The sequence below is a fragment of the Bombus huntii genome, chromosome 17 (genome assembly GCF_024542735.1).
Source record: "Bombus huntii isolate Logan2020A chromosome 17, iyBomHunt1.1, whole genome shotgun sequence".
Classification (NCBI taxonomy): domain Eukaryota; kingdom Metazoa; phylum Arthropoda; class Insecta; order Hymenoptera; family Apidae; genus Bombus; species Bombus huntii.
The window spans coordinates 3,490,859-3,510,424 of NC_066254.1; the positions used below are offsets into that span (position 1 = coordinate 3,490,859).

Consider the following 19,566-nt stretch of genomic DNA (forward strand, 5'->3'; position numbering starts at 1 on the left):
TTATTCGAACGAGTTATGCGATTAAATTTCTCTTCAACTAAATTCTTATTCCAGTAAATACTCATCAAATAATAATCGATCGGATATTTATCCATCGATGGTGAACAAAAATTCGATTCTTTATTTCTATTCGTTTTTTGTTCCAATTTAATTTTAATACGTAGCGTACATATTTATACTTAATTTATCTCATGTTCCTTTCTATTCCAATCTTTGAACTCGTTGCGCAAACGAACATCGAATTATCGATGTTTAAAGCCACAGGGTTCTCCTTTAAACGCCCTGTACAATTCCTTACAAGCGAACAATTATATTCATAGGTCTGACTGACTTTCAATAAACGGATTACTCGCTGCACCTTAACGCGATAGTTTCCCGAAATAAGAAAAATTTCCAACAACTTTAACAAGCCCTCGCACACGCCTCACAGAGCTTGATTCGCCAGTTATGACGTAACTACCGCCACGACCAGGCAACTTGGTAAGTCCATTGTTCGCCTCTGATCGGTTATCCGCTTCGCTGGCGGCCGATTAAATTCGCTGATCAACTCGCGACGATAAAGTTCGGTCAAGTTCATTACGTTTCGGAGAAAGGACTTTCATTAAAACGAGGAAAGCCAGCGGTATTCGAGCAACGCTTGCAACCAGCAACCATTGTTATTACCGCGATGCTACTTTTCCTTTAATCCGCTCGATTTTTATTTCGCCCCATTGCGATCGACCAGGCGACAGAAAAACAGGGTATCTCGTTCCCAAGTTTTAATATCGCATCTTGGATTTTTAATATCCGATCGTTTTAACTGTGTAACGAGATAGCGAATGGTCGTTTCATTGAGAAAGTTGTATTGCATCTGGTCGTGTTTCTTCGATTTCTATGTGTCAGTCTTTCGTTTAATAAACAATTTTCTCCTACTTTGTCTCGGCTCGCGATTCTTTACAGACAGAAATCAGAAATTCGAAATGAATTTTTATTCCCGCGAAGAGTCTTTCGAACAGCTGATCGTATCGCGTAGCGAAGTTTCCGGTGAACTTTTCAGCATTTTTCCACGCTCTTCGAGAGCTTGCAATGGTAAAACAATTAGGCGTCGATATGAACGAGCTTGCTTGCTTGTACACGGGAAATAGAAAAATTGCAAGGGGAATGAAAAATATCTGGTTAACGCAGACTCTTGAACTCACCACGCAACAAATGTAATTTTCTAATTTCCCGTTTGCGGTGGTATTTTGGTGCAGATGAAATGTGTAAGAAGAAGCACGAGGGGGTGAAATTTCTTTAGTTTAAACAGGGAGGAAAAAGCAGGGGAACGAGAACGAAAATAGTGAAACGAGCTTCCCATTTTCTCTAGCTCTTTCGATTAAGAATAAAGTCATTTACTCGCAGCAATAAGATATGTTAAAGGAGGGAAAGCAGAAGGTGGAGAGAAACGCGTCTAGTTATTTTTAATGGCCTATGTTCCCCTTGATTTATTCTCCGGATGGTGGATCTGGACGTTAATTAACATTTAACGAAACAGTTTTCTGCAATGTAAAATGCTCTCTCGGCCTTGACCCAACAGATTTCGCTCGTTAAATTAAAATTCAACGAACTTGCCTCGGCTTAATTCTCCTTATTTGCGAGGAGCGCGAGAGTGAGAGTTGAAACTGAAACGGGGACAATTCGTTATACGAAGAAACGTCGGAAATTGGGTCGACTGGAGCCAATTTAATAAGATCGATACACGGTGAATCGCACGATCCTTGCATTTCTCTTTGATCAAACGCTTGTAGCGAATTAAATTTCATGGCTGATCGTACGCAACGCGTAAAATACTGTGCGTAAAATGACACCCTCGATCGTTTTGAATTCTTTTACACTGCCAGACGATCAGTGCAACGTAAGAATATTAATCGTTTCGCCTTTGAAATGAAAACTGTCTCATTTTTTGGAACCATGTACAGTTCATTTACATTTATTAACATCTACTACTACTATTATTATTATTAATACTATGTCTATGAAGAAGTACATTTAACAAATAACGACAGAAGAAAATGACAAAATCTACGCGTACTGAATCGCAGCTGCTTGGTCGCTGCTGTGCAAAGCCTTCGATTACGTGTCAACATTTACGAAACTAAGCTTGTACAACGTTTTTCTTATCTCCACTCGTACGGTACCCTGACACCGTTTTCCTAAGAAGAACTGGGACACCGTGTATCTTTTAAGCAACTGCCTCGAACCCTACTGTTCCTATATTCGCATCTAATTCCGGCCGACCTAGAGAGTCTGGCGTTTTAAAATCGACCCATCCCCTTTGCCAGACGAAAGTTACAAAACGGAGGATCGCGAGGAATTTAAAAGAGCGCGCCATTAGCACAAGCGTGCGAGCGACGACGCTCGAAGACAACTCAGCTCGGTTATCTAATTCCACGGTGGTGGTGTACACACAAGTTCGGTCGGTGTAACGTCGAGGAATACGTAAAACGGCCGATCTCTTTTTTTTTTTTCTTTTTCTTTTCTTTCTTTCGAGCATCGCGAAACTTCTTATGATAATCAGGACGAAAGTTTTTCGTAGAGAAGCTCCTGCAGGATGTTCGCCTAGCGACCAGCTCCTCGAAAAGCTTCCTTATTCCTTCGTCGTCGACGCTTCTGTCTGCAGACGACTTTTGAATTTCAATTCGCTCGCTGCCCTCTTTCCACTCGAGCTATGCAGCTTGTTTTTAAAAGATTAGGCGTACACGGATCTCCTTAATTAAAATGTTCTTCCGCAGTATCTATATATATATATACGAGACGAAGTTTGGCCGTTTTCTTCATTCCATCTTTGTATTTAATCATCGTTTCGTGACGATTTGCACGGCACGAGTTTACTCGTCCGATCAGGAAATTTACTTGCAAAATTCCTTTTCTTCTATTGTCAAACTTGCTCCAGTTACTTGAGAGAAGGAACTACTATTGGTAGTTTGTTATTTGTACTTGTAAAGTCTGAATAATAATATTCGTTCTGGTTGTACGAGAGATGACACTATGTTCGTCGAATCAGGAACATTTAAAGCTTCCGATATTTTCCATTCGACGGTTCAATTGAAAGACGCGAACGAACTCTGACAGAATTTATTAATTGTACGTGTTTGATAATACTATTATTCCAATATTATTAGAATTATTCCAAGTTGATGACTGAACACCACGTTAACGCTAGAACCATCGATAGTTAGCACGAAGCTACTTGTACCAAAACCAGTGAAAATGGTCTTTAAAAAATACGTAATAATAGAATATTTTTATATTTATTGATTTATTACTTTTTTACAGAAGCAATTCCATGTTATGTGGTACATTTTTGCTATTATTAAACCATCCGCGACCATGATCGACCTAAACGAGGGTTGGCACATTCATAAAATTGTAGGACCAGTCGTTTTGACTGCTGTGGCGTTTCTAGCGTTAACATCTAGCAATTCAGCGATCGATCCGGAATTTTCCTGATAGCTGATATCGTCGTATCGAATGATACGCGGTAAAAATTTGAGAAACGCGTGGCAAGTTGTAGACAATGAGGAAACTGGTTAACTGGGGCCCGATAAACAGAGTGCAGGACTCCTGTACACTTTGACAAATACCAGTCATTTTCACTGCTATTGGTATAAGTAGCCTTGATACAAATTATTTTCGGTTCGAATACATAAAAAACAAAATATAATTCATTATATTATTCTTTCAGTTATGGTTGCAAAAGTCGGAATTTGAAAATAAAATTGTAAAACCAGTCGGTTTGACTGGTGTGGTAATTCTAGTGTTAAACACTATTATTCCTACATTGTATCATATTTATGATATTATCAAGTCATTGGACTAGCCATAATCAAAAAGAGGCTTTCAGTGTGTGGGAATATTCGGTACGATGATCCGATCTCGAAGTTGGATATCCAATTATTTATCGCTGTGCTATTTCGCTTGATATTCCAACGATTGATCGTTCCTTTCTGCTTTCTGTTTCAGATATCCTCCATCACCAGCTTCTGCAGGGTGAGTAGCTAGTCGTCTGCCGATTTATTGGATATTGATTCATTCGCGCTTTCTCTTAAGTACGGAGAGCAACGGCCTGCTCTTATTCGTTTCCTTCCTTTTTCTCTTTTCTTTTCTTTTTTTTTTTTTTTTTTTTTTTTTCTCTTAATTTGTGTGCAGACTGTGTGCGAAGGTTGCTATTATATGAATAAGTGGCCATATAGAAAGTCGATTATAGAAACCACTTTTGACGATTGCGTGTTTCCTCGCTGATCCGAACTTGAACGAAAACTTGAAGCAATCTGTGCTACGAACATGTGATAAACGTTCACGTGAAACTTGATAATTGATATTCCTATTAATTCAGAATTGAAGAAATATCATTTCCATCAAACTAAAATCCATGTACGTTCTCTGCTATGTAATTTGTAGTAGCAAATAATAACGTGCAGGGTAGAGATAATACAAATGTATAGTACATTTTTTATACAATCTGAGTGCCAGGTTTTTCATTACTTCGCTGCGTTTAGCAAATGAAGAAACCCATAAGCTGATGAAATTCAGGTATTTTTTCTATTTGCTTAACCGTCGGGACGCGGAAATCGGTAATCGTAGATGCGGAAGACGAGTGGCAGCGCCAAATAAAAGCTGGCGATCGATCGCAACCTCCAGTGTCTTGACATAAATTTCAAAATTAATCGACAGTTAAAAGCATCGGCTGCCCGTCGTTCGAAATATCGGTTTGACATATTTTCACTGAAAACGTCGATAAAGACAATACCTCGTACCTGCAGTCGGATCAGAGAACCTGGACGAGCCCATTAAATCGTTCGGTTTCCTTCGAGCAATAACCCTAAACGCGATCCTTGATCCCTTTCCTTAACAAGATTTCCCTCGTTCGATCAGGAAACGAAATGACCATCGTGTCCCTAGATAACATAAGTTATATATATATATATATATATATATATATATATATATATATATATACACACACACACACACGTAAGTGGTGGATGGTATATACAGTATCGTGTGCATAAATATTTGGACACCCGGTGTATGTGGCTGTGGTAGCAACGAACGAAACATACGAGAGATTCAACTTTTACATTGGCAGTATTTAATTGTAATAATTGCTAGTTATATTTAATTGTGATAGTTAATAGCTGCACTTGTACAAATTTACTTATTTATTTATTTATTACACAGCAGGATTCATTTTTATAATAATTGTATAGAATATGTAATTAAGTAGTATAAATAGAAATAACTATAAAGTATAAAAATATATAAAAATATATAATTTTATAAAAATGTATATATTGGGTTGGCAACTAAATGATTGCGGCTTTTGTCATTGGATGGTATTGACAAAATCCGCAATCACTTAGTTGCCTTTTATTTTTATCTTTATTTTTTTATTTGGTAGACTATTTACAATCAATTCTCATTGAGAATTATAAGTAAATTCTTTTGGCGTGCTACTGTAACTTGGATTATAATAGTTTATACTATACTACACTAATATAGTTTAACAATATCCTAATATTATTATCATTAAGTTGCCAACGCAATATTGTCATGTCTCTTGCCATCTTTTGAATCTTCCATGGAATATCATCTGTTTAAACGCTTTAACAATATTATACTTCAATATTTGATTATATTGTACTAAATTATTTATTATTATTTGTCCCTACGATTACACTAATATAATTTAACAATATCCTAGTATTATTATCATTAAGTTGCCAACCTAATTGTACATTTTGATCTGAAATATCGTTAAACTATTAGAAAAATGAATCGTCCTGTACAATTAGTCGAATCGTCCACGAACGAGGATGATACGACGATTGTGCGTGTACTTTACGAATTTAATATAATTCAGCGTCACTGTCAACTTGACAAGAGTTAGTGTAGAAGACAATGCTTGGCGAACACTCAGCGAGCGTTTATATCAAATATCGATAGCCTTTGAAATTCTCTGCTATATACAGTAGTTTTCGTGATAATATTCGACGATGTACAATGGACGCTGATAGTGACGAAATGATCAGATTAGTCGGAGAAAGTGCACGGTTCGCTGGCCACGAAACTGCAACGGAGTCTGAATTCGCGATTCAAACGTTGCATTCGTATCACGAATTCTGACGAAACAATATCTTTATTGTATTTCGCTTGCTGCTTCACACATCTCCAACGACATAGATATACTTCGCCTACGGACAAAAGAAACGGCACTAGACAAATTAGAATTAGCAGGTTCGAAATGCTTTGGCAACTTTGTACACGAGAACTCGACCACGATTCTTCAAAGATGAATTTGGAATACTTTCGAGAGCAACTTCGTACGTATACTTCCTTCAAGATAAATTTCAAATATTTGCCAGAAGAACGTCGTATGTAGAGGTATGTGCTATGAAACATAATTTGATCATCAAGTGGCACTGAGACCAAGCGACTCAACTCGAATCTAACTTAGATTATCGCAGTCAGACGTGGCTTACGACTCGACACTACGAGCGTTAATTTTGCGAGTTCAATAATATTTTTTTTATTATTATTTAATTTGTACTTTACAATTTGTCCAGCTGGACCAGACGCGACTGAATAATCGAAAGTATACTTGACAAATTTTCAGTCTCGATTTTCCCGAAAACCTTGAGTGAACAAATTTGGTCCCACATTTTCTTCTTATTTTTTCACAAGGAGTCGCCTCGTGCCCGTTTGTACGTGTTACTAGGCCGCATCCTGTTGCAAATTATTTATAACAATATCACAGGAATTGCATAAACCGACATACGCGTTGCTTCGTCTACTTCACAGCACAAACCAACCTACGTTCGCTGGTCACTTGGAGCCGCGAGAAATTCATTTCGACTCGACCGTATCCTTGCAATCCGACCAAATATACGCTAAACACCCGCGGACTGCATCTGTTGCTAAAAAAAAACGTTAGCAACTTGCTGATAATTTCTCAGCCAGATCTGACTCGCAAAGAGAAATTTCTAGCAGTTAAACTTTAGATTGGAATTTCTGGACGATGTTACGTTGCACGGGGAAAGACGGAATTGTCGCGCGTTAGCAGAATAGAAGCCACGTGGCAGGAAATAAGAAGTTGACGAGGAAAGGATAGGAAGGATCGAAGGAACGTCTCGACTTCTCTCGTTGTATCCCTAGGGGGTGGCACAAGTCGAAGGATAAGAGGTCGCAGCCCGCGGACATAAGGAGATGGACGAGCGGAATCCTGTTAAAAATAGTCGCGATTTCTCGAAGGCACGAAAAAGTTTCTCGTGCGCCATCCTTTGACACTTGGAACGACAAAAGTACGATGGAAATCGTATAGAGAAGAGGAGATCGAATCCTTTAAAATGTTAGGCTATTCGTGGTGTTGGTGTTTTTTCCAAGCTGCTTTGACTATCTGCGCGACGTGCTCTTACGATTCTCTTCTCCCTTTCGTTTCTTATTCTTTCTTCTCTTGTTTCTATACGATTCCATATTTTAGTTTTCTTTCTGCTAACAAACTGTCGAAAAAGTTACGCAATTAGAAAAAGAAGCTACCTGATGCGGACAAATTTGAAGACGTTTCTACAGGGAAATATTTTTTAATTCCAAGTTGATCAGCTGTTACGTCCAGCTTTGCAAACTTGCAAAGGCGAGATTTATGTGACTGTACCACCGAGCCTAACTGGCTAATTGAAAACGAAAGTCACTATCACGAATACATAGATTTATGGACGAAAGAGCGACAAATTTTCATATCTGTCGGATTTGGAAAAATTCTTCCTTTCCTCAACATAATGCAAATTATTTTACTATGCTTGAAACTTTGCAAACTTTGCAATTATACGAGCATATCCATGGGAACTTGGCCGAAACGAAGAGGAGGAAGATGCAAATTTAGGGAACAATTTCAGCTCGATAAAATACGAAACGTAAGTGCAGTGGATTTTTTCGGAGGATGAAGAATCGTAGGATCCGGGCGAAATAACGTGGCGTGAATTTTCCTAAAAATGCTTGTCATTTATTAAAACCTGATCGATAGAGTTTCCTTGGAACACTCGACCCTGACCGTGTCCAATAATACCACGTTATTAATTTTTCACGGCGGGTTGAGCTAAAGATGTCGAAAAAGGTAGCGAAGGTGTCGGTATCTCGTGCTTTCGAATTGCTTTGCCCAAGATCTACTTTCGAAATTGCTTTTTTCCCTCAGACCATCGAGGCTGAAAGGTTTCTTCTTTCGTCGTTTCCTTCTTATTCTTCCGTTTGCCGGTGGTCTACCGGTGGACTTGACACTCTTAAATCACACGAGGTGCACGTTTCCAGTGTTGTTGGAAAATGGACGACGAAGATAGTCCGATGAAACAGTGGAAAAATAAAACGATACGTAGAATTAAAATGCTGCAATTCTGATAATTCCATGTCTAATTTGTTATGTGTAATCTTAATTTGTAATAATTTAATATAAATAAAATGATTAGTTTTGGCGATTCTGTAATTTGGTCGAAACTCGAGACAGCTGTAATCGTCATTTTCATCATCGTTTTCAAACAGTTGGAAAATAATATCACGTAATCGTGACGTTGCTTTTGTAACAATTCTACTTGTGTAGTCTACCATCGATTGATTTATAATAGTTTTGCTTCTATAACCATAATTCGTTGGTTTTTAATATTTTGAATAATTCTACTGTTCGTTGATTTATGATAATTCTACTTGTACATTGTATTATTAATCTTTTAAAACGATTCTACTTGTAGAATCTACTATCGATTGATTTATAATAGTTTTGCTTCTATAACCATAATTCGTTGGTTTTTAATATTTTGAATAATTCTACTGTTCGTTGATTTATGATAATTCTACTTGTACATTGTATTATTAATCTTTTAAAACGATTCTACTTGTAGAATCTACTATCGATTGATTTATAATACTTTTGTTTGTATAGCCATTATTCGTTGATTTTTAATATTTTTACTACTTCTACTGTTCTTTGATTTGTGATAATTCTACTTGTATATTGTATTATTAATCTTTTAAAACGATTCTACTTGTAGAATCTACTATCGATTGATTTAGAATAGTTTTGTTTGTATAACCATAATTCGTTGGTTTTCAATAATTCTATTTGAATATTCTACTATTCGTTCATTTATGATAATTCTACTTGTATATTGTATTATTAATCTTCTAAAACGATTCTACTTGTAGAATCTACTATCGATTGATTTATAATACTTTTGTTTGTATAACCATAATTCGTTGGTTTTTAATATTTTGAATAATTCTACTGTTCGTTGATTTATAATAATTCTACTTGTATATTGTATTATTAATCATCTAAAACGATTCTACTTGTAGAATCTACTATCGATTGATTTAGAATAGTTTTGTTTGTATAACCATAATTCGTTGATTTTTAATATTTTGAATAATTCTACTGTTAGTTGATTTGTGATAATTCTACTTGTATATTGTATTATTAATCTTTTAAGACGATTCTACTTGTAGAATCTACTACCGATTGATTTATAATACTTTTGTTTGTATAACCATAATTCGTTGATTTTCAATAATTCTATTTGAATATTCTATTGTTCGTTCATTTATGATAATTCTACTTGTACATTGTATTATTAATTTTTTAAAATGATTCTACTTGTAGAATCTACTATCGATTGATTTATAATACTTTTGTTTGTATAACCATTATTCGTTGATTTTTAATATTTTTATTACTTCTACTGTTCTTTGATTTGTGATAATTCTACTTGTACATTGTGTTATAAATCTTCCAAAACGATTCTACTTGTAGAATCTACTATCGATTGGTTAATTGTATCTGTTAATTGTACAATTTAGTCTAAGATCTGTGAGAAAATAAGAAAATAAGAAAAATTTGCAAATGGTTGAAAATAGTTAATTTTTCTTGTTTCACCAGCCGTGCTGTTTCCTTTTATTTTTTACGTAGAAATAGAAAATGTAGGAAAACTCGCGTAGCGTGGCAAACAATTTAATCGGCGAAACTCGTTCGTCAAAAAATAAAAGGCCCAGATATACACCGAGATTCTTTTATCCGGTAAAACAAGAAGATTACATTTTCCTGCCGCTGTTGTACGAATTTTAACAAATTCCTCTGTTCCATCTGTTATCAAAGGGAACTATGTTCGTCGAATGTAAATAACTCGGTACGCTACTGCGATGATCAAACGTACAAATATTCAAATTTATGATATATAATATTTTTCGATAACAACGTTAATTAACAGAAATTAATTGTACGTGACAGACATTATACGTCAGGCTACGCGTAAATGGAAATGATAACGAATTTCGTACAGTTGCGTTAGAAGCGTACAATGTGACGTCATAATGGTTAATTTAGTGCACCACGCATTTGTAATTCGTGAAAATTAAATTTACACATTTGCACGTATTAACATGACAAAACACGACGTTCATTTGACGTGGAAGAATTGCACGAAATTTTCTTAAAAGTTACATTCCTCCCAGAAACATTCACGCACTGTGCAAACAACATATTTTTATCGAATAACAAATAATAAGCTATTTTTAACTAGGCAATTTTTATTTTATTCGCCGTTCAAACCAATTGTTTATCGGACTTGTATTATTTTTTATGCGTAATTTCATATCGATAATTAATTGATTCGTTCGTTAAACGGTTAGCTTTTGCGATCTATTTGAAAAGCGTGTTCCTAAAACGTATGGCAAAAAGTATACTCGTGAAACACAGCCAACTGCTTAATTCGCTGCTGACTTAGTCACATGTGAATACAATAAATAATTTTTAAAATTGAAACAATTCCAATTACCAGCGACAAACTTTCTCTCGAAAGCCGAAAACTAAGCAATAATAAATAATAATAAAATATGTCTCGTAAGTAGTAAATGTTTATAGCATACGCGATAAACTGTACGTAAGTGAGGAGCAGAGGATTGGAAAAAGAACATGGATTTTCAGTAAGGCGACTGGAATGATTTTATCGAAATTCATTTTATTAGTTTATCGGCTATTTTACTTGGACAAAAGTATACACGAAGCTGGCGTGTGTATTCTTGCGAACCTGTGGCACGGAAGCTTTCAATTTCGAGCGGCTAAACGTTTTTAATTTCACCGCAAAAAGCGCGGATGCCACACGCTCGTGTGACGGCCGAGCGACCCGGTTTGTACACACGTGCACGTCGGCCGAGCGCTATGAGTTTACGATGGAATAAATTAAATCAAAATGTAAATCGGTTTGCCGTTGAACCGTGTTTGGCCAGAAGTGGAAAACAGGCGAGCAAATGGCCCAGAAGGCAACGTGGGGACAAAAGACCGATCGAGATATGAAATATTCGCCAACAGATCCTTTCGATGCTTACGATTTGCCTGTCAAATTGCCAGGTAAATTCGCTTTTTAAGTAGAAGCTGGCGATTCGAATCGAACACTGTGTTGCAAAAATCCTGTGACAAAAGTTCTGCTCTTTCAAGTTTCAATCAGGCAACGCGTCCGTAACAATTTTTCCATTTGCCCAATCTGACCTTTGGGAAGAAAAATCCCCTATGTTTAGGACTTGTCCACTTTTGTTCTAAAATATAGTTTGTTCTCAAACGTTAATGTTAACGTGTTTCGAGTATTCCGTTAATCGCGCGCCTTTTTTCTCGTCGATTCGAAATCTCTTCGGAAAAGGAAAAATCGTATCAGCCACCAGGAAGTAAATACGTGCCAGTTATCTGGGAAACTGGTTGAGAAATACGAGAGAAAATAGAAGAAAAGTGAATTGAAATTCTCATTTTTTGGCGCGAGAACCGGACAAGTGGAAGCGTCGAAAAAGATTTGCCAGGTACATTTTTGAAAAATCCCATTTCTTCCATCATTTGTCACGCTAATGGCTTTCCAAATCTAAGATCTCGACGTGGTTGTTTAAACAAGTCGCATTTAATTCAGTTCTGTTCTTTTCGCCGCAACTTTTAACATTTTCGACTTGTCCAGTTTCTGCGCAAAGCTGTTCACTTTATCAGCCATTTTTCAGGTATTGTTGTGTTATGCTATTCTTGTTCCATCGTGATGAAACGAGGAAAGAAAGTTTGCAAAGCGCTGTTTAACAAGGACAAATCTATAAGGCAAACACGCGTTTCAGAATCAAAGAATTGTTAATTAGTAGCGAAACTTTGCGAGAATTTATTCAGTGTTTGACGAAAGTCTTTGCCTTTCGAGGAAAAATGTCTCCTTGGCGCGGCTTTGTCGCTAATTAAATTTCGCTACGATTAAAATTTCGTTGCAGCGAAGCTCTTCAGCGATATTTCTCAAACATTTAGAAAGTTAGTTTAAAAATACAAAACGTGATTAATGTAATGAGAGTGGCGTTTTAAACGGATCGATAATCATTTACAGTTGTAAAAGTATCACGAGCTGCAATTCCGTGCAAACAACGTCTACAATTACGTTAGAAATTCCTTCTTGTTCCATTCACTCTTTCAATTATCCAACGATTTAACATTTTTAATCATTTCCCCTCAGCTTCTCTCTTCTTTTTCTTTCTTTCTTTACCAACGAGCGTTGCTACTCCGGTTGCGAGACACCTGCTTCCAAGAGGATAAATCACAGACATAAAGTAACGTGCGAATTCGTAAATTAATTTCCTTAAAAACGATTCACAAAGCCGAGGACTGCCGGTTGTGCTTCAACGATTTTCAGTCACCGAGTACCTCGAATAACCGCGTCGCGATGCTTCGACGCGAAAGAAACGCTCAAAGCATCGGTCGTTTCGAAGGAAATGGAAAAGAGCCGTGACTGACGTGCTTCGCCTGCGCTTCACTGCTTCGCTCAACTTGCAGTCGCCGAGGAATTCACCGGCGAATGTAAAAATAACGGCCGACGATTTTCCAACTCGTGTCATTCCCGACTTTCCATAAAAAGGAATACGTATAATGAAAGGACGACAGACTATTCCGCGCGCAAACTTACTGCAAATTCCCTCTATCAGCCGTCGTACGTAACAGAAAATAAAACAATATAGTTTCGTCACAATTTAATTTTGTATTACAACAGCCACGCGTATCTCTGCGTTTGACGAAGAAAGGGCAATATTCTGCGTTATGACGAGCGTAGTTTTCGCAGACGTCGCAAATTGGCGAACGTTATTTGACAAAACGATCTTTCAAACCGTTTCCACTTTATGCTACACTTTTGCCCAACCTCTTCGATGCTTTCATTAACTTTAACTCGAACAGGTCGCAGCGATGGACCACAGCGATGGACTTTTCCCCTTCGAGCCATGCTTTTCCCGCCGGTCTTCTTCTTTTCTTTTTTCTTCCCTCTTTTTCTTTCTTTTTTTTTTTTCTTGGCAAGATTTCGCGAGCCGCTTTTCAGACACTCGGAGCATCGCCGTAATTTACGATCTCGTTAAAAACGGGGAAATCATTTATTTTCGCGCGACATGATCTACGAAGGCTCTCGAGAAGAAACCAGCGATGGAACGCTTAGGCGGCGGGGCAGGAGGCGCGCAAGTGGATTTCAGGCGAGCCGAGAAAGACCAGTCATGGGAATAGATCATTTTGCGAGCGCGGCGTGGCAACTTTATTGCGTAATGAGCACCAATCGACCGCTTTTCCACGGCGAACCGACATCGGCATCGTTAAAACCGTGAAATCCGGTTACGGCGTTAATCCCTTGGCCGTTTCGCGGCGTATTAATGATTTGGAAGAATTAAATGAGATGAAAATACGCGCACGATGTCCCGTATTTACCAATACGGAATTCGTAGTTAAAATAATGAAAGCGAGGGGAAATGCTGGTGTTCGTGAACCATCGAACCGGCTCGATCACGTTCGTTCCGAATCACCGTCATTTTTCACAGTTAAATGTTCCGAACACGTTTTAACGCTACTTTGGCGTGGCAAGTTTCGGTGAAAAATTGCGATTATTCTATGGCACCTGTCGATCATTCTTTCGATCTACCAGATTCGGTATGACGACTAAGTACATGCTCGTTCGCTATTATGCGCGTGAAGAAGCTTAAATGAACTTCTGCAGATTTGTAGATTTAATTGTACAGCTGAGATCGAGGACGACGTTGAGTGGCGTGAAGTTCTTCCGATTTGCTCGAAGCTCGTGCAATTGTTAATTGTAGTTAATTATCCGTGACTTTGATTTGTATTAATTGCACATACTTGTACTTGATTTCTTCAAGATGCTGGCTGCTCTAAGATTCTTGCTGTTCTCTTCGAAGCCTAATTTCCTCATTGCTGTTAACTAGTCGACAAAAAGAAGAGATAAGAGACAAGCATTCGTAAAATTGTAGATTTAATTGCACAGCTGAGATTAAACATGTCGTTGAGAAGCGTGAAGTTCTTCCGATCTGTTCGAAGCTGGTGTAATTGTTAATTGTAATTAACTATTCGTGACGTAGAATTGTTTTTGAAATTTGATTTCTATTAATTCTACATATTTGTACTTGATTTCTTCCAAGATGTTGGCTGTTCTCAGATTCTTACTGTTTCCTTCGAAGCCTAATTTCCTCATTGCTGTTAACTACTTTATTTATTTAATATTAGTCCATGCCTTTCGGCTTTGGACGACTTCCAGATTACATCTCTTATATTGCCTTTAATTATATCTAACGATTATCTTTCTTTGGCATTGCTGTTAACTACTCGACAAAAAGAAGAAACAAGGACAAGCATTCGCAGAATTGTAGATTTAATTGTACACCTGAAATTAAAGATCTTCCGATCTGTTCAAAGCTCGTGCAATTGTTAATTGTAGTTAACTGTCCGTGACTTTGATTTGTATTAATTGCACATACTTGTACTTGATTTCTCCAAGATGCTGGCTGCCTAAGATTCTTGCTGTTCTCTTCGAAGCCTAATTTCCTCATTGCTGTTAACTAGTCGACAAAAAGAAGAAATAAGAGACAAGCATTCGTAAAATTGTAAAATTGTAGATTTAATTGTACAGCTGAGATTAAAGATGACGTTGAGAAGCGTGAAGTTCTTCCGATCTGTTCGAAGCTGGTGTAATTGTTAATTGTAATTAACTATTCGTGACGTAGAATTGTTTTTGAAATTTGATTTGTATGAATTGTACATATTTGCACTAAATTTCTTCAAGATGCTGGCTGCCTAAGATTGTTGCTGTTCTCTTCGAAGCCTAATTTCCTCATTGCTGTTAACTAGTCGACAAAAAGAAGAGACAAGAGGCAAACATTCGCAGAATTGTAGATTTAATTGTACACCTGAAATTAAAGATCTTCCGATCTGTTTGAGGCTAGTGCAATTGTTAATTGTAGTTAATTATCCGTGACTTTGATTTGTATTAATTGTACATATTTGTACTTGATTTCTTCAAGATGCTGGCTGCTCTAAGATTCTTACTGTTCTCTTCGAAGCCTAATTTTGACGTTACTTAACAGCAACTCGACAAAAAGAAGAGACAAAAGGAACACACATTGGCGTTTTAGCAGGCACTCGAACTTCTTTTCTCGACAGAATATGAAATCTTCAAAATCCTTAAAAACTAGTTGTACAGATTTGTTTAAAACTGTGTCTTCCTCTTCGACTGGGCTGAAACATCGAGTTTGTAACGGCAGGGGAAAGAATAATATCCAAACACGAAAAATATTCACCCGTTACACTGCGAATTTTATTTCAATTTCGCGCTTTTATTTGAAATTTACTTGAACTAAAAAATAAAACAATTGAAATAAATAAAGGAAGAAAGAAATTCACTCAAATGCCAGTCTTATTCACAGTATTGTCGTATTTCCTAATTTTTAAGTGTATGATATTCCTTCATACAATTCCCAGGATGCAATCCTGCTTTTCTTCGCGTTTCACAAAAAAACGATACATCGATGATATCCTCTTTTAACTGAATTATAACAAACGTTTCTCACAATGTTGCATATGCACGTTACGCCTGTCCAATTTTCGTTTAGAAACAGAAGATGAACAAGCAATGCTGACGTATACACTGCCACAGACGCGCAACTTATAGACAGAGTTATCCTTTGTCGAAGGAGCTGCTGAAATAAAAACTGATGTCTGGTGAGTGACACTCGACGTAAGAGCGTAAAGGGTTAAAGTTACGAACCAGCGGATAGAAATAGCAGAGAAAACTTGGAAGGTGATCAACAACGATATTTTATACAATTCAAGAGAAACGACCTAGAATTTGAAAGAATGTGGCGCAGATACCTCAGGAAGATTAAGAACACGGGTGCCAAGTGTGCGAAGAACGTGCAGCCTCCAACATTCTTCTCTGCAATTCTTCGTCTCGTCGTGGCTTCATCCGCGTTCCCATCTACGTACACATGTTCCTACACAATCTGGTGGCCGGGTTCCGGCGTATTTTCCCTGTCGGTCGTTTCCAGGCGCAACAAATAATGCCGGGCCGCGAGCATAATCGCGCCACGAAGAGAAAACGCTGTCGAGAGATTTCGTCTCGCCCGAGCTCGCGAATATTTTCTGGCCAGCGACGCGTTCACCGTAGCCGCGTGTGGAAGCGCGCTGCGATTACCGAACATGGTCGCGCTATTCCTCGCGTCAACCAAAGTATGAAAAACCGCACAGCGGACCAGATACTTGGGCAAGATGAAAGAAAATATGAGAACGACGGCTGCCAAGACATACAGGCGGAATCTGACACAGTTTGGGCTGAAGTTATCGAAGGAGTGGAAAATGCTGAACGTCATAATATGCCGCATAAATTTAGCAACTTTGCTGAAACTGTAGGAAAGCTCGCTACGATCTTCATGATTTCTCTGTATGTTGCAGAAATCGACATTTTCAATCATTTTTTCCTACAAGGACTGGACTTAATTTCCAGGATATTCGCGAAAAAGTGTCGATACCACTACACTGAACTCTGCCTATAGATGTGCGTCTGTGGCACATCTATGCACGCGTCAGTATTGCTTGTTCATCTTCCATTTCTAAACGAAAATTGGACAGGCGTAACATGCGCATGCAACGTTGTGAGAAACGTCTGTTATAATTCAGTTAGAAGAGAATATCATCAACGTATTAGGTTGTCCGAAAAGTTTCTTTCGTTTCATAAGGTGATAATAGATTTATTCTGTTTTACGTTATTTTATTGCATTAGGTATGGTCCATTTCGTTCTATTTCTATTATTATGGTCGTGCATAATTCAATAAACTAATATAAAACAAAAAACATTGTGCGTCTATCATTTCCTTATAGAACGAAAGAAACTTTTCGGACAACCTAATATGTATTGGCCTTGGGTTTGGGTTTGGGTCAATTCAATCGCTCAATTCAACTGGCGATTTTTTAGCGAATTACGATACGCGTACACAGCAATAGACTTCGTACTTCGATACTTATCGCGCCACTGGCAGTGGAAAATCTTCTGATAACAAGAGATAATTTGTGTGGAAACGTGGCAATTATTCATAAGCCAACTGGATAAATTATCCAAATTGAAAATCAAATAAATCTACGTTGTCAAAGAGATCTAGAGACCAAACAAGACAGTGAACGCTAAAGCGAGAGAGTAACAGAGCTGGCGAATGAGAAGATTAGAAAGCGTAGTGAGCGCGACGCAAGATTTAGAACGTTGGGAAATTAGAGAATGACAGGTTTATTTGAGGATGAAAGAATTAGGAGGCGGAGGTAAATAATGGAAAATGGAAAGAGGCGACTTGGAAATTGGCAGAGCTGAAAAACAAGCCGCCGGGGAAAGAGATGGGTAGCTGACGACAGGACGGCAAACGAAAGGCTGGAACGTGAAAGTGGAAGCGAAAGGAGAAATGGAAAGGGGGACGAGATGGCCGAGACCGATGGTAGATGGAAACGGGCGAATGAAATGGAAAATGGAGATAAATAAGAGATGGATAGAAATGGTGGAAGGGTGTGCATGAGTGTCGCGGAGGCGTGAAAATGAGTGACGCGAAATGGAAAGCAATGGATGACGCGGATGAGCGAAACTGAAGGAAACTCGAGGTTCCAGGCACGAGAATTATAAGCGGTGAATGTTAAACGGGGATTGTTAAGAGGATTAAAAAGCAAAAATGTTGAAAATTTATTTCGTTGCAGGCCCAATTGTGTGCATTACAGTTTACACATTTACATTTCCAATTGTTTACGTTCATAAAAATTCATAAAAATTTAATTCTCTTGAATGATTTCACGATCATTTCACATCTAATTGTGAAATGGCGTTATATAAAATTAGACTATATTTTTACATTTCCAATTGCTTAGGTTCACAAAAATTGCCATTTAATTCTCATGGATGATTTCACGATCATTTCACATCTAATTGTGAAATGGCGTTATATAAAATTAGACTATATTTTTACATTTCCAAGTGCTTAGGTTCACAAAAATTGCCATTTAATTCTCTTGAATGATTTCACGATCATTTCACATCTAATCGTGACATGGCGTTATATAAAATTGGACTTTAAATAATCTCAGCGTAGTTATCACGTTTGTACGAAAACTTGGCAGCAACTTTTCTACGCCAAAGAAACCAATTAGCGTACAGACCATCGATAATAAATTTACCAGAAGCTTTACACGAAGCTTGAGGTCGATAAAACACGTCAAATTCCATTGGAAATTATAAAATACTCGTTTGATCGCCACGTGCTATTACTTTCTCCATATACTTGAAACACAAACTTGCACAAACCTGGAATATACTTCTGCAACCCTTACAGTTACTCATAGCCTCGTTAGCCTTAAGTTTAGCAAATTGCAAACAGCCTGAACGAAATTTCCTGCTCGACGAACAAAAGTAAAATTGAAGAGGGAAAGGCAGACGCTCGAAAAAAGTACGAGCAGGCTACGGGAGACTCGGGAAGGAAAAGTGGAAAGGAAGGATCGTTAAGACGAGACAAAGACGAAGCCCGTAAAAGGGTGACAGGGTAATAAGGGAAAAGCGTAACTAATAAGGAAACCAGCGGGGAGAAGGAAAAAAGAGGAAGCAAGGAAAACAGCAACACGAAGCACGAGGCGGAAAGAGGGAGAATTAATGAAACAAGTAAACTGCTGCACGCTGCAAGCCCAACGCTGTAATTTACTTGGTCCGCAAAGCCATACGTTCTCGGCTCTCCTCTCGCTTTTCTCCATTCCGCCTGTTTTCCATCGGATAGCGCAGTTTCTATTCGAGTTCGCTAATTCGTATTCAGCAGTCCACCTACGGAATCGGAGTTGCGATGCCGCGGCGACGCCTCCGCAGTCTGGAAAATTGCTTAACGCGATTAATTCCACTCGTCGCTGATATTTCTTTCGTTAAACGGCTCTTACGGCGAAAGCTCGGCGAAAAGGTCAGAGGTGAACTCTGTCGGTCACAACGGAAAAGTATCTATCGGTGCGTAAGTGGAACGCGAATTTGAATAGGTTCGCGGAGGGAAATTTGAAGAGGAGGGAAAAAGGCACAACGAACGCAGTTTTATTTATGAAAGAGATGCCAATGGATTTTTAATGAAATAATTGGACCGCGGATTTTTACCATCTTCCTGTATTTTCGAATATAAAGGTAGTCCGTCGATAAAACAAATATGAAAATATCGCAGGAAATTCCCTGTTTCGGATA

General features: G+C 37.9%; 1 protein-coding gene across 11 annotated transcripts in view; it reads left to right on the forward strand.

Annotated features, from left to right (window-relative positions):
• The window catches only part of LOC126874906 (neurexin-1), a 598,322-nt gene that overhangs the window by 320,308 nt on the left and 258,448 nt on the right, over positions 1-19,566 (forward strand). For all 11 annotated transcript variants that reach the window (XM_050637402.1, XM_050637400.1, XM_050637401.1 and 8 more), the window contains one exon: positions 3,982-4,008. In XM_050637402.1, coding sequence (XP_050493359.1) covers positions 3,982-4,008 — 27 coding nt within the window. The remainder of the gene's footprint in view (positions 1-3,981; positions 4,009-19,566) is intronic.